The sequence below is a fragment of the Hypomesus transpacificus genome, chromosome 23, assembly GCF_021917145.1.
Source record: "Hypomesus transpacificus isolate Combined female chromosome 23, fHypTra1, whole genome shotgun sequence".
Classification (NCBI taxonomy): Eukaryota; Metazoa; Chordata; class Actinopteri; order Osmeriformes; family Osmeridae; genus Hypomesus; species Hypomesus transpacificus.
In genome coordinates, this window is record NC_061082.1 from 2089787 (window position 1) to 2116472 (window position 26686).

Sequence of the window (26686 nt, forward strand, 5' to 3'; positions counted from 1 at the left end):
TTTGAATCGAGGTCAAACATTTCTAGTGCCAGACCTCACTCACACCTTCATTTGACATGAATATTAACATGAAATGATCTCAGCTACATCATGTGTATCTGAACCCTGGGTCTAGACATTGGACACCAGAGATGGCAAAAGTACACACTTCCTTCACTCAAGTAGAAGTACAGATTCTCCTGTTTGAAAAGACTGGTAAAGTTGAAGTACCGACTACACTTTTTTACTCAAGTTAAAGTAAAGAAGTGTGGGCTCTGACAAGTACTTAAGTAAAAAGTAGTCATTACTACTACCTGTTGGATCTCACATAATATTAATACATTAACACAAAAATACACTATAGACATGTTGCTCATTCGCCAGGAATCCTTTTTAACACAGACAATTTCTAACATCTCCTTGATATATGGACATGGGTGATCAGGAATGTCTTTATTCTCAGTCATATCGACATCACTAACTCCCACTGTTCATCTATAACATACCTTTTTTTCAACAATATTTTTTCAACCTTTTGAAACTTTTTTGAGCAAATATTTTTTCAACCTTTCAAAACTTGTTTTTTCAAACCATGTTTTTCAAAAAGTTTTTTTTCCAAAGCGTTATTTTAAAGATTTCTTTTTGAACCTTTTTATCAAAACATATAAATAATAATATAATATATATTAAGCCACCAAATATAGATTAAAACTAAAGTAATGAGCCTAACTTTAAAATGTAAGAAGTATAAAGTACAGACATTTTAGTCAAAAATATAAGGAGTGAAAGTAAAAAGTTGTCAGAAAAATCTACTCATTACAGTAACAAAGTATTTGTAGTCTACTTTGTTATTTCCCATCTCTGTTGGACCTCATATCACTGAGGTTGCATTTCAAGAAAGAATAGTTTGGTGTCTATATTGAAGTAAATTTCCTAAACTTTGTTCTCTTTTCAACTTTCTTAGGTGACCCATGAATGACGGAATCATCTTGATGTTTTGAACATCCAAAAGAGATGGATCGCTAACTGTTTATTGTGTTAATATTTGAAATGGGAATTCAAACTCCGGAGGTAAAAAATGTAATTTGATATTTTCTTAATGACTTCGAATTAAGGGTGAAAGAGTGTTTAGATCTTTAACAGTAATTTGAAATGTTTTGTATCTTTGTTGTCCAGCACAGATCATCATACTCACATAGCTTATTTAGTGGTCCTAGTTATATCTGCTAATCAACCGTTTAGCGGTCTGGAGAAGATCACAATTTGATGGAATATAAAAGCAAAAATATGTCCATTACATAAGGTGAAAGTATAATTGGAGGGTTTATTTTATTAGTAGGGGGGCTGAAACATCCCAATGTCTCTAATAGAATTGATAAGCTCTTATGAATGTGCACACAGGTGATGCCCACTTAAGGTTGCATAAATTATTTATGTTAGTTCTCATTAGTGTAGTTCTCACAGTAGTAGATTTTACTGCAAAGTTTGTTTATTTATTAGGCAAAAGTCATATTTATTAATTGTTCAGTTGTCAGTTTAATATATCAATGTCATAGTTTCATGTGTAATTTCCATCTGTTGTCCATTGTATAGACATTGTTTTTTACACTTTGAGATTTTTGAAGGCAGACATTCAAGGTACGGTGAAGAATGGGTTCTGTCTAGCAAAATGAGGCTTGTAATATAAATATACTGGGCCAAAATTGGGTACATTTACAGTAGGAAAGCAGAAGACTGAATTGTTCTTTATATTTATGGTCTTGCTCAATTAAAGCATAGTAGTTTAGGAAAAGTTTAAAGTAATACTAGATTTAATGAGGAATAAATAATGTATTCATGTGAATTGAAGTCAGTTCCATATTCCATTGTTTTTCATTTTGTGTGATTCCAACACCCCACCTTATACTGAATATCAGTGTATGCATCATTCATTGTAGTGAAATATGAGCTTGCTCAATAAAACATGCTTTATTGTTGCAAAGTTCAAATACAGTTTCTAGTTTTTTTTTCCTTATAGAATTGATGAGCAGCAATTATTCACTCAAACTTGTTTTGCCAGTCTCTTAACTCGGGTGGCAATGTTAATACTCATTGAATACAGTAAAAAAAAAAAAAAACATTATTGTAAAAAGGGTTTACAACATGTTCATTCTTAAAATTAAAAGATGATAATGATCAAATTAACTCAACATTTTGTATTTCTGTTAATGCAAATACACACTGGCACAGTCACATACAACATACACACACACGCGCGCACACACACACCAGACTGTGCCAAATACTACCTGGGCTAGCCAAAGGGTCTGTGGTTAGCCTGGGCTAGCTACAGGGTCTGTGGTAGGCCTTACTCATCAACATGATAACTCAGGTTCATTCACCAACACACAAGTTGCAAAGTAATATCACATTTTAACAGCTAAGGAGAGCAAACAAATTGTGCTTGTGTAAATCATGTCATATTGTACTTTTCTAGAACATCTTGGTAGATTAACAACCATACTTCCTGACTCTGTACTAGCATTAAAACAAGTTAGCATTTGATATATTTATTTCCATAAAGTTTGTCTAAAAATATGAAAGTGACATATTTTGACATGTGAAATATAGCAATGTTAGAAATAAATCAAAACAACCTTTTACATTCATGATAATTTGTCCTCATGTATGTTGATATCAGTGCATCTTAATGGTGCACAGAAATGCACAAATGGCGAAAAGGTAAAAACAATGTTGATTGGAAATAGATTGAAATCTAAAAACTGAAAAAGGTTTTGAATAAAATTACAATGGATTTGATTGTCATTTAGAAGACACACCGGCCCAGACTTCACCAGGGTTCAACAGTAATCCTCACGGCTCTGGGACAGTTATTCAGTTGTGACCTAGGCATTCTAACATTCACTTGTGAGAACAGACTCTTGTTCAGCACACATTTGGTTTTTCATACGAGAATCAATGGCATATTCAGCCATACCTTCTAAATCCTTATGAAGTGTGGAAGTCTGCCATGGTAGTGATACTGTGTGCCTACTGAGCAAGGATCATCCTCTGTTCTAGTAGCCAGACAGAGGTTTATGTGTTGAATGATCAGTCATCACTTGAGCGCATACCTGTCTTTTAGTCAAATGAAGTGTAAACTATTTCTGATAAAGATAATGACTGATGGGGAGAGAGAATCAATCCTAAAGGCTCCTCTACACTATAAGACTTGACACACAAGTAATGGCTTGAGTATTTTGCACATATTAAACTCTTTATTACTAATGAAGACACGGTTAGGGTTTATTGCGCTCTCTCACAAATACAATTTATATTTAACCTGCCCAGGTCTGTGCCAGTTTATTTTAGACATACTACACCAAATAGGCCAGTGAAAAAAAAGTTTTACTTATAAAAAACATTTTTCCATAACATCTTTGCAGGCATTGAAAATCCAATCCACCAGATTTAAAGAAGGTAGTTTCTTTAAAAAAAAGAAAGAAAAGGCCTTTCCTTGACTAGTCTTGAGAAAGGCTGTGTGAAGGGGGGGGCAAGACAAACCAAGTGTGAACAATGGTTACTTACATATCAGTCCAGTTACTTACAAATCCCTCTTTGAGCCATAATGAAAGTCCTCTCTGCCATATATTCTAGGAGTGGAATATGTTAGGTGGCGTTGACCCAGGCCCTAGCTGGTCCTCGCGGTGGGTGGCAGCGCCAAGCCAGCGCCCAGCAGCCTCCATGGCCCCGCGGGGAGAGTCGCTGGAGATCTGCTCTCTCGTTAGCTCGTAGTCCTCTGCTGCTTGAGAACATCGTAGATATTGTCCACTTTGCTCAACCTCTCGAAGAACGGGATGAGATCAAGCAGCTCGGTGTCGGCCATGTCGTCAAACCAGGAAGCGACGGGCACCTGTGGACGCACGTAGAGAAGGAGCGGACCAATCACAAGTGATCTTTTACTGTTGGACTGGTCTGGTATCAGGTCAAACTTTTACAGCAGTTTCAATAGGTTACAAACATGATTTATTCAGGTCTTCAACTTCTTAACAAGAAAATGTAGACAGTCTGTTTATGAACATAACCGTACAATGATCTCACATTTAATCAGACTTTCAGACTTAATCAGATCTTATACCTAGATGAAACATCTAATTTCATCAAGTTACCAAAAAAATAATCCTAATTGTATTATTTAAGAGGAGATAACGTACAGCGTTGTCGGGGTGGAAGATATAGGAGGCAGGAGAGTTGTCCAGGATGATGACCTTGTTGAGGTCTCGGCCCAGACGGCTCAGGTCCTTCACGTAGTTTCCCCGGTGGAACACGCAGGACTCCCGGAAGAGACGAGTGCGGAACGCGCCCCATTTATCCAGAAGGTCAGACACGGGATCTGCATACTGACAACACCAAATACAATACATGGTCACATATAGGATAGTAAAACATCTGTTGTGTACGGCTGTAGTTTCTGTGTGTCTGTGGACGTTTCTGTTACATTTGGATGGAACTGGACGTTGAAGCTGTGTTGCTGCGTGTGTCACTGAGTATTTGTGTGAACGTACTACATTTAGTTCTGGCACAAGTGTATAAACTACCGAGACCAATAATTGGGTTACCACTCCAGGAATTCTAAACATAACATTTGGAAAAAAAGGTGTTACATTTTTCTTGACGGTGGTGAAGCAACTGTTCCACCCTGCCTGCTGTAAACCTGCTGTCCGTCCTCAGTCAACAGTGACATCAACAGCAAATCCTCACACTGGTCTTCTCACCTTCGATAAGCTTGCAGTGAAGAGCACACACTCAAACAGCTCGCCCATCCTCTTCAGAAACTCGTCCACATGGGGTCGCTTCAACACGTACACCTGGAAAAGGACAGGCAGCAAATGTTGAAGACGCATTCTGATCCACAACATGTCCAGTCTAAGCCAACATTACTAGAAAGTTAGTGGTTTTTACTTCAGCTAAATCGTTATATTCACAACACTTTCCCTGTTCTCGATTTTTATATATATATATAAAAACAAATGGAATGCCTTCTTCTGTTCATGAATATATATTCACACACCAGGACAAGATTGCCATTCACCATTTGTTTACTGGATTTGTTAACTGGTAAATTTGTGAATTAGCAACATGTAACACTAGTAACTAGTATAAACATGTAACTAGTATAAACATTGATAGGTCCAGGCTAGTATTTGGGGTGTAAGTCTGGTGTGAGATTTCTGTGTGTGGTCACAGATGACCTAGGCTGCCATTTGTTTTGCGTTCACAACGGTGCCGGTGGCCTTGTTTCTGAGCCAAGTCGTCCCGTATAGGCTTTCCCCCATTAACAAGCCTATCCTGGATTACTTGAAACAGACACAAGCCCTGAAAACAACAACACCAAGCGTCTTCTGTCTTCGGGGGAGGTAGGGGTAGTGGGGAGGTGGGTTGAGGTGCGGGGGTAAAGGTTGGGATCCGGCAGGTTGTTATTACCCTTTAAAAACTCACATAGCAACATTCTGCCATTCCTATCTCCACTGGACTGGACATAATATGTGCTACCGACTGAAGATTGATGGCCAGTGCTTTCTGAGAAGGCGGCCATGGTTGCCTCATTTCATCAGGCCTCTGAAATAGCTGCTGCTCGGAGCCGTCACCAGAGAAGGCCACTGCTCTGTCAGGTAGCTAGCTAGCAGGTTAACGCCGGATGGGTCAGCATAAAGAAAAGAACAATCATCGGAGGCTAATATGGTCAAATATTGAGCATCTGTTTCCGAAGTGAGATGCAGATGCATTGCTGAGATAATTTATAATGTGATTGTATTGAGTGGTTTTCACTGAATCTGCGGCTTGCTTCGACTATGCTGTCTGTCACTGAGGTGCTGAGTGAGAATGAGAAAAGTAGTTTATTTGTCCTCACCTGGTGAACTGTTCCATCAATTTCCACTGGAATGATAAAATCAGCATTGTTCACTGGCTGTTGGGAGAGAGAGAAGGAACCCATTCTTAATTAATTAAATAAACGAATTCACAAGTTTCCATGTAATAGAAAGAATAAGATTATTAAATAATTCTAGTTGAGTCAAGTTGAGATTTTTTAAATCAACCTAACTTATAAAAAAAACTGCCAGGTGTAAATAATATGACTCCTTTTAAGTCGTCCAATATTGAAATAGGAGCCTACTGTCCTCATAAAACAGTGATTTATTTAGGTGTCTCTTCTGGCTGAAACAAGTCTCTCAAATGTTAGCTTCATCACGAGTAGTTGCCCTATTAGGCAGGACACCATGATGACCTACATTCAGACTATGTAGTAATGAAGCAGGCGGACTCAGCTCACAGACAGGCCCACAGACAGGCTCACAGACAGGCCCACAGACAGGCCCACAGACAGGCTCACAGACAGACCCACAGACAGGCTCACAGACAGACCCACAGACAGGCCCACAGACAGGCTCACAGACAGGCCCACAGACAGGCTCACAGACAGGCTCACAGACAGGCCCACAGACAGGCCCACAGACAGGCCCACAGACAGGCTCACAGACAGGCCCAAAGACAGGCTCACAGACAGGCTCACAGAACGGCTACAAACTATTTGCCAACATCCCAGACCAGCGGGCAACAAAAAAAAGAATCACTAAAACACTCATTAATAAATCACTGTATGTGATTTATTGTGTTTACATTAAATACATCATACAGTTATTCACTTTACACCTGACCTGAAACTGGCTTTTAAGGCATTTGTTCCTTGACTAGAATGAAATAAAAAAGACTTTTGAAAAGTGTCTAAAATGAATGTCCTTTTTGGCCTTGCCCCTCCTGCTGCCCCCCCAGTTCAGGACAGGACTGAGGACAGAGACACCGGCCTGATGCCAAAAACTAAAGTGCCTCATGAAATAAATCATTCTAATCCTATCTTGTTAAATGTTCGCACCCTACTAAGTATGGAGGCCATAATGCAGGCTGTGAATAACATTTTCAACATTTTGTTATTTGTTGATTTGACCAAAAACTAATTTTCTAGCGTCCGATGCACATGTGACTTTTGTGACCTGGTTTCCACCTGTGGCTGTATCTAGTGACATCCTTTGGGACAGACTGTGACCTGATAGGATCACTTCAGCAAGTGAACATGATGGAATGATTTAGAATTCTAAATGCATGAGACCGCAAAGGACATCCGCATGGCTCTACAGTTTTTCTAGCCTAAAATATTGAACTGTTTAATATGTATTCAGAATAGTTTGAGACACAAACATGGTCGAGTCCAAACTTGGGTGTTTTTTGTAACAAAACGCAGCATAAAAGTCAAATACCTTTTTTAACCTTGTAAAGGTTTGACTAGGTTAAAATGTTATAAGCATAGGGTATTGTAATATTTGTATATATTAAAATGAATTACAAAAACATATTACAAATTTAAATTATGAATATAAGTTGTATTGGTCACACAATTACTTCACACATACACAGTATGTTGGTAAGCATGTATTAGAGGTGAAGTGGGTCACACTGACCAGTGTACCTTGAATGAACTGTGTACCAGAGTTTCATCCAAATCGATGACCACACAGATCTTCCCCACGTCTTTAGACTTGACCTGAGGGAGCAACGGCTTAGCTGGGAGCTGGAAGAGAACGTGGAGAAGCAGGGTCAGTAATGAGACACATGCAAACAGAACTTTATGACATGCATTTGACTTACATTGTAGTGTTGATATTTCTAAGAAAGACCAAGTAATGAAAACATGCCAGAAACCAAATGAAAAGCTGAAGTGGTTTCATTACCTGCTGAATTCCCATTTGAATTTGTAGTGAGAGGACACAACGTGTTAGAGGCCGTTAGTGAGGAGGAGATAATGGGGTTTTTAAGAATCACATCCATGAGGGGGCACAGGGAAGCTACTGAAACAGCTGCTACACTGTTTACGGAACTAGTACATATCAGAGGACTGAGGGACTCGTGAGAGCTGACAATCAGCTCTCTTCCTTCAACAAGGAGCCAAAGTTCCAACTACCACTGAGTTTAAATGTGATACCCAAATAACCAGCCAATAACACGGCACAATCCAAATGTGTTTGTCCCCAATGAGTAAATTATCAGGTCAGGTGGATAGTAGATCTTTTAAAGGTTGACAGGTCGAAATACCCCCCTATCTGCCAAGCATTAAGAGCCTTATGTTCAGCCACATCTTCTACTCAATTTATGTCTTAGGCCACAGACTTGATCTATAGCCAACAAACAGCCAAAGCCAATACTAGACGCTCCTATCAAATGTAGGCCAACTGGTGTACAAATCAACTGCCCCCTCACTCTTTTCAGTTCATTGTCAGATCATGCAAAACATACCACACTTCTGAAATTTGAAAGCGTAAATCACACCAAATTTGGTGAAGTTCACAACTAGTCCAGTATTGAGTGCAGCAAGGCCTCCTCCTACCTGCTGTGGTGGAGGTGTGCAGTACTCGCAGTCACAGCCCTCTGAAGACTCATCCTCAGACACATCTTCCTCTGGGTCCTCATTCTGCTCACAGGCCTTGTTTTCATCCACCATCTTAAAGAATTGATGAGTCTCTTCTCCCCCTTCCTGTTCACTTTGTTCAGAGGGTCTGCTTCCCACTGAGACTGCCCTGTGCTCAGCTTCGCCAAGGGCTGTTTTCTCAGAAACATCAGTCTCCAACCAGTCATTTGTCTCTGAGTACTGAGTCTTTTGCTGGTTTTCATTATTAATCTTCACTTCCTCAATAGAAGGTGTGAAAGCTTTGGTGTGGTCATCAAACTCTCCGTTCAAGTCAACAACTTCAATGATTTTGAAATGGCTTAGTTTATTTTCCTGCTCGTTTAATATGGTGTCTCCAGAGTCCCTCTCCTCCACTCGTCCTGTGGCATCCTGGTCTTGGGTGGGAGGTTTCCCTTTTCTCCCACAGGCCTCACAAGCCTCATGTTTAATACAAGGTTTCCAGGCATTTATTTCATACATGTAGTATTCTTCAATACCTGATTCATAGATCTCTCCATTTTCTGTGCAAGACCAGTAGGGTTCTCTTTCAGTACAAATACTGAAACCATCTTCGTCATCACAGGACTGTTCTTCATGCACGTCGTCTTGTGTTATTTGCCGGATTAAATCCAGGATTATTTCCTGGATGTAACATTCGACAGGTTGTGCATCCATGTCTTTTGTAAGAACTGGGTCGTCTGTCTGGCCGTTATCGGCATCACTTCCAGAGCCTTGCTCCTCTGAGGGTTGGTAGGAGTCATCAGCGCAGCTCAGCTCATCATCAACACACAGAGCGTCTGCACCTGCGTCCTCACAAGCCTCCACCTCCACCAAGCATTCACCCATAGCGGGACAGGACACATTATCTTTTTCGGAAACTTCAGACGTGTATTTTTCCAAAACCTCGGTCTCCTGGAGCTCACTGGTGACAAATGCTCCAATAGCTTTATCTGTGTTCTCCTGGGTGTCACATTCAACAGAGCCCTCGTCTGCAAAGGATCCAGTATCTAGTCTCCCAACGTAGGGATGGAGGATGTCTAATGCCTCATCTTCACTAGGTTGTTCTTCATCAGAGGGTTTCAGATGCTGAACAGGGGTAGCGTGAGTGTCGTCATCCTCGGACTCTTTAGAGTCGTTGGCACAGGTTGTCCTTTTCTGTAGCTTGAGCTGTGCAACGTAGAAATCATGAACATCTCCACCCTCGAAGCAGGATATGTAAGGTCTTCTTTGAACAAAAGAGTGTCCGTGAAAGTCCTCTCTGTCAAACAGGTCAAAGAAGTCCTCAGTAACGACAGCACTGGAGCAGTCTTCATCTTTATCGTCAGTGCTCTTGTCCGATTCATCTTCTTCAAAAGATTCCCACTCGTTCTGCTCATAACTGTCCTCATCCTGGGCTCCTTTGTCAGACTCCCCCGAGTCAGAGCAGGCTGCGGAGGGGATGCTGCCGTCGTTACAAGTTGCAAAAGATTTGGTTTCAGTAGAAGAACACTGCGAGGAGGACTCGTCTTCCTCGATGCAACATGCAGCGTTGTGGTCATAGAACGTGTGTTCGTTTTCATCCGCAATATTTTCATATGGCTCACGTTGCTCAAAGAATCCACAGTCTTTGCTAGTTTCCTGTTGTTCATCTAGACTTGTCTGACAGGACAGCTCACAGTCAAGTGAGGGGGTGTCGTAGTCTATGACATCATAACTGATGTCCTCTGCAGGGTCAATATTGTTGGTGTACTCGCTTGCTTCTGACTGACAGTCACTTTCACAGGGATGAATGTTTTCCTCAGTGTCTTGAGAGGACGTGGGGGTATTAAGATCATCTGATACTGTAAAAGATTGTTCAGCTGAAGCCTCAATAAGCTCACAGAAATCAATTTGCTCATCGATGGAATCAAAATTACTCAAATATTCATCGAGCACTAATGTACACTCAGATGTCTCATCAATTTGATTAGTCGTTGCAGAATACTCAGTATTTCTAGCATAACAGTCAAATAAATTAACTGATTCAGCCAAGTCAAGATCAAAATCTTGCTCCAAAAAGTCTGTTTCTGTCTGGCTCAGTCTGTTAGAATCGAAGGACTTGCTCTGATCAAAGCACTTGCATTGAGACAAATCGGGTTCGAAATCTTGTTCAAAATACTCAGTAATTGTCTGGCTCAGTGTGTCTGGCTCAACTGACTCGTTCTGTTGATCAGAGGACTTGCATAGTTGGGATGACTGGAGGTGTTCTGTGCAGTGTTCACAGAGTCTGCAGCATTCAGAAGCTCGACTGTGATTAGCACTGCGCTCAGAGGACTCACCAAGATCGAAACCCTCTAAGTGCTGAATGCATTCATCACATGATGTGTTTACCATCGCTGTCTCACAGGCCTCAGGGTGCTGGTGAGGTGTTAAACAACCCTCCTGGGGTTGGATCCCATACTGGTCCAGACCTTCAGAGTCTCCGTTACAGGGTACAGAGTGTTCGATCTCTTCTTCAAGTTCTCCATTCACGGAGCATTGCTCAACAGCGGAATCGATTTCCTCGTAGACCATTTGGTGTTCAGAGTAGTTCACCACGGCTTTTGTTGTGTCTAACATTTTGCAGGGCTCGTCAATTTGATCGAAAGGCTTGGTTGAATCCATGACTTCTCTCAGAGCTGAGACAGTGCAGCGTTCAGCAGGCATCCCTTCACTCACCTCTTCTCGTCCGGAAAGTTTACTGGGGTCTGACGGCTCCAGGTACACAAACAGCTGTCTTCCTCCTATGGCTTGATAGTGTTCTGAGGTTTTGAACTGCTCCAGGCATTCTGTGAGGGACCTGTTTTCCCCAGAGAACCTGCAGACGTCGGTGAGGTCGGGGGAGAGAGGGTGCTCGGCCAGTTGGCGGGGGGAGTCAGAGAGACCACAGCCCGCCTGCGAGCGCAGCAGCAGCGTGCACGTTGACATGACAGGAGGTCACAACCAACACTGACACAAGCGCTCGCTCTGCCCCCTCTCCAGAAGACCTGGCAATTTATTTTTGGGGCTTCGAGAGACGTGACAAATAACTCCTGGAATATCAAATCACTATAAAAAGCTGAAGTAAGGCATAAATCTGAACCTGACACCTGAGACGATCCTGACCACCTGATCCCTGGTTGCCGTTTGCTAACGGCCATGTTGTTTTTTTTATAATGTATTCAATACTGTCATGACCAACTGTCATATGTCCAGATAACATCAAGTGTACTGATACCATTTCTACACGTTGGCAAATTAGCAAATCCGTCTCTGTCCACCGTCTCTGCCCGTAGAGACAATGTTTTTCTCCTGTTTACGACTTCTTTGTGTCAGTAAGTTCAGATTTTCCTAACTTTTTTGTGTTATACATGCATATAATGAGTATTCTGTACTGCATAGGTTTACAGACTGCGACAGACACCCTCGTAAACATGAAAGGAATTGCGCAAAGAAACATGTGTTGCGGCTCATGTGACCCTCTGTCGTGTTGAGCCTCTGCTGTGAAGTGACCAGAGGGACGACAGATGAGTGATATCTCTAAGAGGGGCAGGGGGAGAGGAGGGGCAGAACACAGCTTACTTTTGACAGGGTCCCATTTTCTTCCACCAGCAGCGGTGCATTGTTGTTGACGGGTAGCTGCTCTGTGTCTTTGTGACAAAGACAGCAGAAGAGACTGTGGAAAATCCCCCGTTTACGAGGCTTCTTAGTTGAGGACACTGCATGAGCACCTGGTAGAGAGCAGGAGAGAGAGATGTTTATATTCTATTCATACCTGCACACCACTATTCTTTAGTCCTCAAGTTACCTCACAGAGGTTATTTACAGGTGCTTGAAGGGGTTAACAGGTTACATAAGACAGTCTGCTGCATATTTCAGTGCCTGAAATAGTCCTGTCTTAATAGAAGGGAGCAGGGTGAACCCAAAGCCCCGGATGTCTCCCAGGTTCAGAGGGCGTGTCATGTCTAGTCACAGTACTAAACGCTCTAAATAAAGTAGTTTTTGATTACATAGTTAAAGAGGCTGTAAAGCAGAACTGAAAATGACTTTTAAGTTCATCACACCACAGAAGAATATGTTGTTAACTACACATCCAAATTCAAATGAAAAAAACACTGACAAGTATGTTAAATTAGGCTTTGAAATCGTGAGAAAATCATCAGTCTTTTCTGCTTGAGACTGGGGGGGGGGGGCGTGTTGCCTGAAGGAGCTGAAGCTCTGCCCCCTCATATGTATTGAATTTAGCAACAACAGCAACAACTAACTAAATCAATTGCAGATATCAGAACAGACCTACCTGCAGTCTCTTGAGTGTTTTATGTGTTAATTACTTTGTCTTTGCATCGTACCAGCTGAGTAACAGAATGCAGGTTATATAAACCGTCTGTGATCTGACATAGATAGGTTGGGTTTTGCCTCGCCTACACAAAACCTGAGCTGAAAATGGGTGAGAAACAGTCTAACTCCACATTTCAGTGTGACAAAGTTTGAGAGTTTTGCACATGCTTTCAGCAAATCATTTCACACGTATATAATGTACTGAGAAGAAATCCTGGAATTTGCTTTACAGCACCTTTAATAAAAAAGTTATGAAAAGGCTATGAAAACTGTTTGACAACTGTCATGACAACTGTTTAACCCTACAAATTCCTCTGGTGCCACAGATCCACAACTATAAAATACAAAATCTTCAGATTAGTTTATTATTTTGATGTCATCATTGTTTGTGTTCTTGACTATGAATAAACTAAAAGCCAAATAACATTTCCTGACAGATTCTTAGCATCTAGTCATGCAGTCTTGGAGAACTACAAGATTAACAATCCATGTTCCCACAGCTCCTTGGCAGACACACTTTGGAAAAAGCTTCCTTCTAAAAGAGAGTGATGAGAGAAAGTCTTTACAGGATCAAATCAATGACAAATGAGCCTAACTTTGATGGATATGGGGCTGTCATCATAAGACATTAGCGTGCCACTCTAAAGTGACAAGACTTGTTGCTATGGTGCTTATGGGGGACTAGTGTACCTTGAAGATAGGAAAGGGACAAATTCAAAACGTTTGCTTTTTAAAAAAACATCTTCTACTGACTATGAATGGTATTTGATTTCTGAAACTGTAAAAAAAAAAAAATAGATACTGGCTTTGGAGAAAATACACCACTGCACATTAACAACTTGGTTCATGTAGTGAGTTTGATCCCTGCATGTAGTTCAGTTGGGTTTAGAGTGAACCGAGTCACATGGTGATATAGCTATAACCCTCCCATGGCTCACTGTTCGGGCACACTAGCCCTCTCATGGCTCACTGTTCGGGCACACATCTTGGTACAACTTGAAAGGTTTGTGTGCAAACAGGTGTGAAGGAACAGGGCAGGTGAGACGAGTAGTGAAGAAACATTACGCTGAGCTTTACGTTAGCTCTTCTGATATTACACATCAAGGGCTTTAAATAGCATGCGAGAGCAGTTGCTGACAGCGGTTAATGATGGGATTCTGTGTAAATATAGCCTCGCACACTCACAGCAGGCCATAAACGGAGTCACAAACAAAACCTTTTTGTGTCAGTAATGACTGCAGAAGGAAATATTTACACTGTGTTTATCTGTTTCACTTGAACGTTAAAGATTATGTCCGGATATAAATCAAACCTTATAGGCGTCGTCTTAGCACGGTGACGTCATATTTACATACAGTATTTACATCTACCTTCTGTTTGAGGGGTGAGTGGGTGTGTGCCGTACTGTTAGTGGCTGCTTGGGACTGTCAGTGGGTGTGACCTAAACTGCTAACAGACGATAAATTCTTCCTTAATTTACCATATTCAGATCACACATCAGACTGCTTTGAGTGTTTTTTTAGCATCTTGTCTCCTGTGTTGTAATGTGAAGTATGTGTTGAACCAGTATCCATTACATCTGTACAACCTGCCACAAGAGATCTGAAATTCAGACTTTGCAAACACTTGTAAACAGTATGTCAACACAGTCTGACTTCAATACTTGAACAATATTCCACCATCGGATTTTCAATTCCATATTTTGTGAGTGCGGCTGGACGGGGTATTGCAGTGTAAATAGAGAACATCATGTTGATTGATTAGTATTCGGAGAGCCTAGAGCTGGACTCTGGGGAGCTGGCCTCTGGGAGGCTGGACTCTGGGAGGCTGGACTCTGGGAGGCTGGACTCTGGGAGGCTGGCCTCTGGGGAGCTGGACTCTGGGAGGCTGGCCTCTGGGGAGCTGGCCTCTGGGGAGCTGGCCTCTGGGGAGCTGGACTCTGGGAGGCTGGACTCTGGGAGGCTGGACTCTGGGGAGCTGGACTCTGGGAGGCTGGCCTCTGGGAGGCTGGACTCTGGGAGGCTGGCCTCTGGGGAGCTGGCCTCTGGGGAGCTGGACTCTGGGAGGCTGGCCTCTGGGGAGCTGGCCTCTGGGAAGCTGGCCTCTGGGGAGCGACAGGAACGCGCTCCTGACACATGCAGTGTGACCCTCGGGTCCATGCCTCACACCCCGTGTCCCGGAGGCCAAGACACTGATAATGAGCTTACAGCTTTTCCAAGGGGCACGGCCAGCCTTGTGCCAGATCAGCATGTTTTCGCCCTCAGGGTAAAAGCGTGGTATCTGGGTTTGTTTGACGAGCATCTGTGCTTCTATTCCCATCCAGACCGCCTCTCCACGACTGACTTTCCACTTCGACACACGATCCGCCGCAACAATCTGACAACTTGTTTCACACTAGCAGCCGCAAGTGGGCTAGCTGGTTTAAGGGTGGTGGTGACGGAGATAGGTTTGGGCCACAGTTTGCCCTGGGGATTTAACTTAATTGTAATTTGTCTTAAAATACACATACATACTAGTAAAATGTGCAGCCATGCGTAGGCAGGTGGCAAGTTTTAAATTCACATGAAGGAACAACACACAGCAACAGCACACCTAGTTCCTTGTAGACATTAGTAGATAATAGTACATTATAGAAATGTAAGGACTACATTTAATAAACGACACTGTTTCTGGGCCTCTTAAAGCTCAGGCCGTGCAGAGCAGTGCAGGACGCAGCCAAGCCCCTCTTCCTGGCCTCTTCTTTCCTGGAACAGGTTTGGCGCCTGTGACCCTTGGCCAAGAGGAAGTGATCCAAGATTTGGGAAGAGTGGGCTGACACAAGCTAGGACCACACTGCCACCTTCAGGTCAGAATCTGCAGTGCAGGCAGGGTAGAGCAAAATGTATGTGTGTATGTGTGTATGTACTGTCCCCGAGGGAAATTGCAGAACTGTGGGTGTGTATGCTTGTGTGTGGATACAGTTCATCTTCGATTATGTATTTTAAGTGGTGTACTTGAGATGTGCATCTTGACAATTGGTCTGTCTTTGATTCAAATGTTTGCGGTCAAAGATGCATAGCACTGAACCTTTACTGTCCTTAAAACTTTGTATAAAGATTTACTGTTACGTGTCAGAGAAGCACATCACTTACGGATCTGTCAGGTCTTAGCTGTGGGAAAACTATTGAATAGGCTATGTGATACTGTTCAAAATACTATCACGTTTTTGCAGTGTAGGCCATGAACGCATGTTGTGTTAAGGTCCTATTATTTCTCTGAGCCCTCTTGAAAAGAGGTGAATTGACAGAATTGCTATTTGGACATTCAGTAGTCTTACAAAACACAGCAGAGAACTGTCAAGCGAGGCTCTAAATTGGACCCCGCCCCCTTGTGTAGGATACCCGTTAACGCTATTAAGATGTATTACTTACAGTAATCAACTGAAAGGCAATATAAAAGCTGCAAATATGACAATATTCTATACAATAACGGTTAGAAAGCCTTTTCATTTGTATTTTCATTGTCAGGTTGGTCTCGCAGTAGCCACCAGGCTTACCTAGGCCTAATTCAGAACTTTGCTACAACTTTAGCTGCTCTTGCTAATAGCATTTGAGGTAGCCGAGCGAATGTGTGAATATTTAATGGTGAAAAGACTCCACGCGTATACTTCATAACTTAACATTCGTTCTTTAATGTTGACACGGACATGAGAATAGCCGCTGCCCTGCTGTGTCCATAAACGTTGTCATGCGCAGCAGACCACTTTAAAACTTTTCCAAACTCACCTTCCTCTCGCCGAGTTGAACTATCTTCCTCATCTCTTGATACTTGCGTGATGATTGAGGACGAATGATCCATTTGAATCGTTAATCAACAAAACGGAAGTAGCCTATACCATTCAATGTATGTAGCCTAGTAGTTTGAAAACTTTAAATGTGACAAATATTATTTATATTTCGCCACTCCCCGTCGTTGCATGGGCGCATACTGTGCGTCTGAAATGTTGCATTAAGTAGCGTATTCCAAATTCAACCTGTTGACACCATCAGAAGATGAAAATAAAAAGTTTAAGAAAAAAAATGCAGTTTCAGTTGAATACTTTGGTTCAACATGGAGTTGAGTTGAACAACTTCAATTTCACGATGCAAACATGGAACTTGACGGTTTCAAGGATGCCCAAAATCTTAAAGCGACAATGAAGTGCCTTCTTTCTTATTACAGTTTATTGTAAATATATGCTACATTTATTAAAAACAATATCCATAAATTACCTAGTAAAATCGTCACTTTATTTGGGCTGCTCTGCATAACATCGGTTATTGTTATTCTGGTTGCAAAATCAATTTTTAAACAGTGGCATGCATCAACTATAATGACAACCAAAAAGATGAACACGCAGGTAGGTTGGTAAAATCTATGGTTAGATTTTACAAATAATCCTCATCCGTTTTTGATAAAACTTTGAAAGAAGACTTGCCTACGTTCTATGGGCATGAATCCGGGGTGGCCTTGAAACCGGCCAGAAGGAAGAGAAGTTAGGGAAAGTCTTTAAAGTGCGTTCACTGATTTGTGAGTTAATGCAAAAGTCCTCAAAAGGTGAAAGAGTAAAAATATGTCAAGGGAAACAATGTATTAACATTAACTTTAAATGAATTATTATTTAATCAAAAAAAATATTTCATGTGTTTCACCTTCCATAAATTGCGAATTGTTACAGATGAACCTACATGAGGTAAACACACAGTTGGTTCCGAACATCGTTTTTCTGGTACTCAATTACCGACAGTTTAATTTTCATGTATACTTATAGATACCCTTTGTTTTCGGAAGTAGACGATTATTCCATTATTATTACAAAATCAAGTTACTGCGAGTTCCTTAAAATATCTTGTACAGAGTTGCCACAGTTCATACATAGCAAAGCCATTTCCTTTATCTTTTATTGAGGCATTTTTTTATGTTATGTACATCAGTTTACAGCACTACTATCCTGGAGAGCAGCTTGTAGGCAGTTTTCCCCGGCAGTTCACAGAATGTCCACACGTGCGAACGACTGGTCCGTGCCCAGACTGTTCTCCACAAACACCTCATACTTGCCCGCATCTGATAGTTGAGCATTTTTTATGGTCAGGATTGTGTTGGTGTCCCCAATATCATAGAACACTCTGAGAGGCAGAAGAGAGAAAGCCTTCCATTAACGACTGTATAAAGAATGGATTCAAGGTTTGTACCTCAAGCTAGACATTCACTAGGCTCATAGACATCAGCATGTCTTACATTAGAGTCGAGATCTATTAGAGTTACCGAGGGAAGGAGAACCAGGCTCACCTTTCGTCCTCCTCAATGTCGTCTCCATCTTTGATCCAGCCAACGTCCGGAGCCGGCTCCCCGCTGATCTCTGCCCTCAGCACCAAGGTGGTCCCTCGCTTGTTCTTCACGCTGTCTGGCCCTTTGGTCACCTTAGCTGGGACTGGGGAGCACAATATCACCAGGGGAGGGACCGTTTAACACCAACTATACACAACCAATAGTCATTGGAAGAAAATATTTTACAAAATAATATTGCAGTAAAAAGTTTTAAGTACTCCAACAAAATGTTTGTGTACCTTCTACCAGGATACAGGCAGATCCAGACGCCTGTCCAAACGGGTTCTTTATGGTGACCGTGTATCTCCCCAGGTCTGCCAGGACGCCATCTCGCACCACCAGAGCCACAAAGTCAGGGTCCTCGAACACGTAGCGGTACTTGGGGTCGTCCTTCAGCTCTCGGCCGTCCTTGGACCAGACAATGAAGGGGTCTGGGAAGGCGCTGACGCGGCACTCCAGCTTGGCAGCGCTGCCCTCCAGCAGCACCACGTCCCGCAGCTCCTGCAGGATCTTAGGAGGACCTTTCTCCCTCAGTTCCTTACGGGATCTGAGGTTCCAGAGGAGACACTGGAATCAACAGACATATACACATGCATACATGTGTACAGTACATACATACATACATATATACATACATGCATACATACATACATGCACATATACATGCACATCAATGAACCCTTGAAACCAAAGCATGATGCAGTGCGTGAGTACCTGTGCCCCCGGTACGAGGCCTGGATGCGTATGGCAGCCTCCTGGACCTGGGAGTCCTTCACGTCCAGCGTACAGCCAGGAGGAGGCCCTGCCTTCACGTCCAGCGTACAGCCAGGAGGAGGCCCTGCCTTCATGTCCAGCGTACAGCCAGGAGGAGGCCCTGCCTTGGGTTTGGACATCTGAAACACACGACAGCAGAGCAGGGGCCTTGGTTTACATGGGATATTTTTGTTGGTGTGGAACATGGTAAACATTAGTATGGCAACAATGAAACCATCAAGCATCCACAAATTGGTAACCAAAACTCCAATCTTCACTTAATACATTTCTTGTTGCTCAACTCACACAACTATACATGCTGGCATGATGAAGCTGTAATCAAGACTGTTCCTCTAGAACTCGCTCTGCTTTCACCAAATACTCTCAGACGACTTACCCTGGAGCAGCTCCTAGCAAGGTTCTTCTATCCGGGCCAGACGGCTGAGGGGGCTGGAGCTTTATAAGCAGCGGTCCTCAGAGCAGGCCTTGGGCCCCGAGGGGCCCTGGAGACTCCCTGATGGAGGGGCAGGGCCTGCACACGCAGGGCTTGTCCTTCTTTGGAGCTTCAGATCAGGACTGGCATGGCCAGGCTGATAAAAGATGCGCTCCACATGCTCAGTCTTTACATCAGGCCTTATATGGTCTTCTCATCAAATACCCACGAGGATGCCTTCAGGAGCTAACAGGCCAGCAAATGGCCAAAGTGGATTCCTGAGAACCTAGACTGAAATGTGAGTGCTCCCTGATGGAGGAGCAGATCCACAGGTGGGTTAGGGTATGTGGCTACCCCCAGGTGGCTGGGTGGAGCGTGACCTCATGGAAACATGACCTCATCTCCTCCCAGACATGTTGCTGATCACTGCCCCAAACCAGCAAGCACCATGCTAGGACACTGCTAATGCAGCTTTTCATCCCATTTAAAAAGAAAAATGAAACTTGATGACAGAGTAGGTAGGATTTCCTTTATTATCTGCAGCAATGTCAGCTGTCATGCCTGTTTCATACCCAATTCAGAAATTAGGAGATTTTTTATTTAGAAGAGAACAAGTTTACTGTAGGTTGCACCAAACATGACCACTCAATCACTCAATAAATACACACAAAACTAACACAAAGAAAGCAATCCAGTGACTTAATGTCCCCAAAACATAACTGGCGTTTATTTTAGGAAATGTGTTTTTATTATCATACTAAAACATATTCTGAATATTTAATTCAGGTCCATGTCCAAAAGTGTCCTCACCTTTTTAAACTGTTAAAAGCACTCTTGTCCACAGAAGACTTCTGATACAGTATCATTCCTGCCATTTGGCATTTAGGCAAGTATCTACACTGCTCATTATACCAACTCTTTGACCACATTTCTTGGTTTGAAAAGACGTCATACGCTATACAGAAAGGAATATATCTGAGGGTTAATAAATTAATATTCATAAGAAACTTTATTTGTAAAATCCAGGATTTGATGATGTCCTTAATCATTTTGAAGATTTACTGGATGAATCATTGACTGCCCAAAACAACTAAAACATACGTAATCTTCAAATACGTAATCTTCAAATTCAAATGACAGGACACAACAGCAGCCACCACAACCTCAAGCCTATTCTTGACTATGGAGTGTAATAGCAGGAGTTACGGTGTCCGTCTAATAAATAAGATTCTGAAACTAGAAAGCATGACACAATGACACAATGACACAAATCAAGCACCGCTCCTGACCACAGCCTACATTCACCACATCTGGTTCTGAACGTTAAGGTATAAATCTATAAATCATGCGTTGATTTTAATAAGTTTGTGAAACTCAAAAAAAACTCAAATAGCATGCATTGATATTGAATTTGGCCCATGATGATAGGGCTTAAACAATAAATATATGATATATTCATAAACCAAACGTGCTTTATCGTGCTGGGCTGATTTTAAGCAGCTAGAGAACCCAAACTATTGTAAAATCGATCAACAAACAAACATCACCTAAAGCTTGATAAAATGTCAAATACTTAGCAAAATACTTTACTTTTAAAAGTTCTCATTTTGTGTGTGGATTTGATTCATACGCACAAATGTCGGTAATGACTAGGTAAACTAATAACTAAAACCTCTGGTAAGATCATCCGACGTAACTAAGAAGTGTCAAATAGTAATACGGTAGATTTTGTTTTGTAAGCTGCATATCAGACAAAATACCTCAAATGCCGTCTTAATGTCAATAAATCTGTTTGTTATCTCAGTGGTAATAAATTAATGGTTTTGTCAAAAGGTTTTAATTGAAGTAAGGGCACTTGTTGATTCCAGAAACCCTAAACCAGGCTACCTTTAATGATCTGATATCTTCTTAGTCAAAAGTGCATTATGGAAACACCAGGTGACCAAAATGCACGGACATTATTTTTGAATAAGCAATGTAAGGAATAAGGACATTTTGTGGCCTACCCTCCACTAGTTAAAAAGTATTTTGCATTCTTCAATTTGTAGCTTCTTCAAGTAGCCCTTGTTGATCATGTACAAACGTGTTCACTTCATGGGTTAGTGACAAACCCTTAGATAATACATTTGCATACTGTGCTGTCTCTTTGTCGATTATGTTTTGTTAAAAAGTTACAAAAAATTCTTATCAATTCATTCTCAGAAGCTGTCCTGATAAGAACAGTAAAGATGTAAGATGTGTGTCCTTCACTAAACAATTAGCAGAGACGAGAAACACCATCTCTCCACTAAAATGAATATATTTAGGATTTAGAATTACACATTTACATCACACATTGATGTCTAGAGAAAATATCGTGTTGAAAGTGAGATGGAGATCCTTCCATCTTTACAACTCAGACAGGAAAGGCTTAACACAAATCCAGAGTTTTGAGAAGCTACCAGAAGCTCTGATGATATGGAGCCAGAGACCCATCTCAGGTGTCTTCCAGTGTTTGTGAATAATTTCATGATCGAGTAAGAAACTATAAAACAGTTCTGGTTCCTGGAGGCCAGGCCCCTGCAGGTTCCCCAGGAGGAGTGACCCCGCTCGAGGATCCAGGGAGCTCCCCCACCTCTGGGCACCGCATCCTGCCTTCATACAGACTGCAGGTCCTCCTGCTTCCAGGCTGTCAGTGAGCAGCGGGCGTGAGGGTGGAGGCGGGTGAGGCGGGGCTGGGAGGCGTGTTCTGGTAGGAGCGCAGCAGGACGCGGTGCTTGGTGGCCACCTCGACACGGCCTCGCTGCTGCTCAGCCAGGAAGTCTTTGAGGCGCGTGGTGGTGAAGGTGAGGGTCTGCCGCCGCAGCCTCATCAGGTAGGCATCCTGCAGCCAGGAGTTGTTGAAGCAGTCCTTGATGGAGGGACGCGCCCTGCAGCAAAGACACACAGGGTGCTTTTCTTTATTGAATTATGTAGTGTAAACAAACATGTTTTTTCAAAAGTTTCAAAAAATTGGTTTTGAAAGGTTGAAATAATATTTTCAAAAAAGTTGTATGTAGTATGTTGTATGTCTCCTCCCCCTCTATGTGTGTGAGAAAAAATGGGGAAAGCTGGAAAAAATACTTTGTAAAAGTTTCATCAAATTCCTTTTATGTGTATACATAATTGCCCAATAAATCAGATTCTTTCTCTTTGCATTAAAAGCATCTGCTAAATGACTCTAGAATGTCAGATGTAATGTGCTGCAGCAGCCTAGTACATTAGCCTGAACATGCTGCTTCTGCGTTAGAGATCCTCATGCAGACATGCTTGTGGAAGGCTCACCAGGGGTAGCTGCAGAGAATCTTCTTCAGGAACAGAGAGGCACTTTGAGACACATTCTGGTATAGCTTTCCAAGGTCAAACTTTGCAGCCTGGATCCTCGCCTCAGTCTCCCGAGGATCATTCTCCATGAAGGGCAAGCACCCACTCAACCTGCATCCCAAACACCACCGTGAGAGGAGCACACACACACACACACAGTATGAGATACTCTGAGCATGTGTGGTAACCTTTGGAAGTCACTGCCTGTCCCTAGAGATCCCCTGTGAGCTGGTGTGGTACTCACATGATGAACGTGAGCACGCCCAGGCTCCAGATGTCAGCAGGAGGTCCCACCACATCTCCTCTCAACATCTCAGGAGCTGCAGCCGGGTGCAGAGAACACACCACACAGACACATCAGGGTCTACTTTTAAATCAAGCAGTATTTCATTCCCTGGTTAACTGTCAGTCGCGTCATGCAAGAGTTGTTTTATAGATACATATCAGTGGTGAAGACGACTTTCTGTTAGCCTTGCTGGGAGAAAAAGTCATTAAGTTGTTTTTAAGGTGATCAGCATTACTTACCCATGTACTCCAAAGTCCCCACCGGTGGACTGAACTGCTTCAGGAACAGAGGGTTGAAGTTCTGGGCGCTGCCAAAGTCGATGATCTTCACAACGTTCATGTAGGTGACGATGATGTTCTCTGCCTTGATGTCGAGGTGCAGGATGCGTCGGTTTTGAAGGTAGTCCAGTCCCTGCAGGATCTGGACTATGTACCCCACCACATCATCCTCAGAGTAGCGGAACCTGACAGGACACCGACACAGCACACAATACATCCTTACATGAATGTTACGATACAACAATATACTTTACAGAGAACAACTTCATCTTCCTTCCTCTTCTATCAGGCGCTATCTGACCTGTCTATGAGGCTGTAGAGGATCTCCTTGCCGCTGCAGCACTCGGAGATGAGGACGAGGTAGCGAGGAGTGACGTAGGCCTCGTGCAGAGCCATGATCTTGTCGTGGTGGAGCGACTTGAGGATGTCGTACTCCTGCAGGACCGCCTGCTTGCTCTCTGCCTCATACGGCACGATCTTGGCCATGAACAGGTTCCCTGTGGCGTTCTCACGGCACTCCCGGATCACGCCAAACCGCCCCCTGTGAGGAGAAGCACATGAAAGACTTGCTGCTGTTACAGCATCGTGGGGAGATGTTTACTGCCATCAGAATTGGAAGATCTTCAGCTGCTGTCCAACTATTCTAATATACATGGACTTACTGGTATGTGTATCGTTGATCTTTTTCACAAAAAGTGTCACAATACACAATCTCGTTTTTAACATTGTTGTGTTTTGTGTATGTGTTCACCTGGCCTTCTCATCCATGAAGGTGTACGGTTTCTGGGGAACCCCCTGACGCAGGGACCCGTCTCCAGACTTTCCTGAGGGGGTCCTGCGCCCCGAGGGGGTCATACGCCCCGAGGGGGTCATACGCCCCGAGGGGGTGCTTCTCCCCGAGGGGCCCGGGCCTCCGTCCATGACGGGGGTCAGACTAGAGACCAGCACCACGGGAGGGGCCAGGGCCGGGGCCGGAGCGCTGGAGGGAGAGGGAGGGGTGAGGCGAGCCGTGGAGACAGGAGCGTACATGGGCAGAGAGGAGATGGGCTTGCCGATGGAGGGGGGTGGGCTTACGAGCAGAGGGCCGGAGGTGGGAGGAGTTTTAGCCGTGGGGGGGACGATGTTGGTTGGGCTTTGGGGTTTGGGAAGGACAACAGGCGGGGCCAGTTTTACGGGAGAGGGCGCGGGCTTCCCTACGTTAATGTTGAGGGTGGTCTTGGATTTGGCCGGAGGTGGCAGAGCCTGGGGCGTGGAGGGGAGAGGGCTGGAGGGAGGAGGGCTGGAGGGAGGAGGGCTGGAGGGGGAGATTGCCTGGATGGAGGGCTGGACAGAGGGAGGGCCAGGCGGTTTTAGAAGAGAAGTTCCTGCCTTGGCTCCTGATACAGCTGGGGGCTGAGTGGAGGGAGCTGGGGGCTGAGTGGAGGGGGCTGGGGGCTGGGTGGAGGGGGCTGGGGGCTGGGTGGAGGGGGCAGGGGTTTTGGTGAAGGGGTAAGGGACAGGGGCTTGTGTGGAGGGGGCAGGGGGGGCTGGGTGTTGTGGGGAGGGGGCAAGGGGGGCTGGGGGTTGTGGGGAGGGGGCAAGGGGGGCTGGGGGTTGAGTGGAGGGGGCTGCCCCTTTACTAGGGGTTTTAATGGGGGGCACCGTCATTGATGACATCATCACCACGGGAGGGGAAGGGGTAGTGTTAACCACCACCGCTCCACTGGACTTGAGTTGTTCTGAAGAAGAAGAATGATAGACAGTACGTTCCAAACTATCATTTGTCTAGAAAATAATGTTTCAGGCAGAATATGAATGCATAAAATACATTTTAAAAACAATATATAATATCTTATGACAGATAAAAGGCCTATATGTGGCATGATGAGTAAGAACTGTGAGATTTCAAAACTTGAAATGTATTTGACCGTTTTCTCAGAAGTCAGAGCTTAACAAATCTTTTATCCACCCTTTCCATACCTGCGGTGTCCAGGCAGACGATCTCAGACAGGCTGCTGTAGGGCCCTTGGCCTGCTTTGTTGACACATGCCACCCGGAACCTGAACGCGCCCCCTGCTGGCAGGTCAACGACATTGTAGTAGCAGTCGGCCACTCCTGTGGCCACTATCAGCCAGTTGACCTCACCTGGGGGAAACAAACATGTTTAATACTACATTGTAGGATGTGACTGATTGAGGATTATCAGCCAGTGATTACTTGGTTTATTGATCCTAAGGAAAAAGCAAGGCTACAGCAACAGAAACATACACAGCGACCACAAGGTGGCAGTACTTGACAGCTGCTGCTGTGATGCAGCTTAGTAGTGGAGCATTTAACTGCAGATCAAAAGGTTGCAGGTTCAAATCCCCCCTTCTGGTGAAATGTGTCATTACTGTGCTACAGTGTGAGGAGGTGGCCTCACCCTCTGCCTTCCTCTCCAGGGAGTAGGTGCAGGGGGCCATGGTGTCAGAGGGCCTCCACAGCACCAGGGCCGTGTTCCTGTACCTCTGAGGCACCTCGGGGGTCCCAGGACGACTGGGGAGACCTGACCCACACACACCACACACACACACACACACACACACCAGACACACGCACACACCACACCAGACACACACACACACCAGACACACACACATCAGACACACACACCAGATAGGAGAAGAACAAACCCACGATGAGCAGTTAATGGATCAGTTTCGACAGCTCTCTACGAGTCCCACATCCCTTTACACCTCCACAGTTGGGGTCCCACTCAACACACTCACACACACTATTGACGTACGTGCGAGGGAGAGTGTGCATGAGCTGGACACGGCTGCCAGGGGGTTGGTGGCCACGCACTCGTAGAGGCCCGCGTCCTTCTTGGTGGTCTTCATTATCATCAGCAGCTGCCGGCCGTCTGGACAGGCAATCATGTTCATCCTGGCATCTATCTCCAGAGGCTTCTTGTCTGAGGGGAACACAGCAGAGAGGATTGGATTCAAGGAAACGTCACAAGGTGTCACCTGCCTGTCAACAGTTACAATACTAGCCTGGGCATTGTTGTTGATTTAGTGTTGTGTATAGAATATGACCATATTATGATGACAAATATTTTTTTAAATCCAATGCTTAAATTCTCTTACTATGTCATTGTATTTGCCGTTGCCAGCACATTAGACTTGTATGTAGAACTGCTGATGCTAGCGTTTACTTCCCAAACAAAACAACTGACTTGTATTCCAGTATCCATTCACAATAGCACCCATACAGGTAAGTCCAGTAGGTAATTTCCAGAAGGACAGGCAGCAGGATTCGTTCTGTTGTCAGCATGGCGTGAGAAGAAGGCTGACCTTTCATCCAGTGGATGTGAGGGTGTGGCGATCCAGCCGGGAGACAGCTGAGGGTGATGGGGTCTCCCTCCAGCAGGACGTGGTCCCTCAGCTTGATGTGGAACACAGGAGGGAAGTCTACAGGGGACATTCAGAGGTGGACACTGCTCAGTGTGTATTCAGACA

At 43.8% G+C, this 26686-nt stretch overlaps 4 protein-coding genes across 5 annotated transcripts in view; 1 reads left to right on the forward strand and 3 right to left on the reverse strand.

The window, feature by feature from the left end:
• LOC124485582 (obscurin-like protein 1) overlaps positions 1-3242 on the forward strand; it is a 32853-nt gene extending 29611 nt beyond the window's left edge. Inside the window, exon 39 of the mRNA XM_047047276.1 lies at positions 944-3242. Coding sequence (XP_046903232.1) covers positions 944-954 — 11 coding nt within the window. The 3' untranslated portion in view covers positions 955-3242. The remainder of the gene's footprint in view (positions 1-943) is intronic.
• Positions 1928-17569, reverse strand: LOC124485978 (carboxy-terminal domain RNA polymerase II polypeptide A small phosphatase 1-like). 2 transcript variants are annotated; one of them, XM_047047920.1, is made up of 7 exons: positions 16534-17569; positions 12014-12162; positions 7481-7582; positions 5870-5926; positions 4734-4826; positions 4173-4358; positions 1928-3871 (listed from the first exon to the last, which is right to left on the reverse strand). In XM_047047920.1, exons 1-7 carry the CDS (start codon positions 16604-16606, stop codon positions 3743-3745), a joined length of 789 nt encoding a protein of 262 aa, XP_046903876.1. In that variant the 5' UTR covers positions 16607-17569; the 3' UTR covers positions 1928-3742. The 2 variants fall into 2 exon arrangements, with proteins under 2 accessions (XP_046903876.1, XP_046903875.1); XM_047047919.1 differs by lacking the exons at positions 12014-12162; positions 16534-17569 and adding an exon at positions 8396-12005.
• A 101-nt stretch (positions 17570-17670) lies between these two features.
• Positions 17671-19345, reverse strand: LOC124485979 (SPEG neighbor protein-like). The gene is made up of 5 exons (XM_047047921.1): positions 19266-19345; positions 18830-19008; positions 18355-18662; positions 18077-18218; positions 17671-17913 (listed from the first exon to the last, which is right to left on the reverse strand). The coding sequence occupies exons 2-5, from the start codon at positions 19006-19008 to the stop codon at positions 17775-17777; spliced, it is 768 nt and encodes a 255-aa protein (XP_046903877.1). The 5' UTR covers positions 19266-19345; the 3' UTR covers positions 17671-17774.
• A 471-nt stretch (positions 19346-19816) lies between these two features.
• spegb (striated muscle enriched protein kinase b) overlaps positions 19817-26686 on the reverse strand; it is a 34689-nt gene continuing 27819 nt past the window's right edge. The window contains exons 32-42 of the mRNA XM_047046409.1: positions 26522-26638; positions 25972-26139; positions 25609-25731; positions 25167-25331; positions 24765-24925; positions 23959-24575; positions 23509-23748; positions 23169-23392; positions 22888-22963; positions 22605-22754; positions 19817-22210 (exon numbers count right to left, since the gene is read on the reverse strand). Of these exons, the coding sequence (XP_046902365.1) occupies positions 21973-22210; positions 22605-22754; positions 22888-22963; positions 23169-23392; positions 23509-23748; positions 23959-24575; positions 24765-24925; positions 25167-25331; positions 25609-25731; positions 25972-26139; positions 26522-26638 (2279 nt within the window). The 3' untranslated portion in view covers positions 19817-21972. The remainder of the gene's footprint in view (positions 22211-22604; positions 22755-22887; positions 22964-23168; positions 23393-23508; positions 23749-23958; positions 24576-24764; positions 24926-25166; positions 25332-25608; positions 25732-25971; positions 26140-26521; positions 26639-26686) is intronic.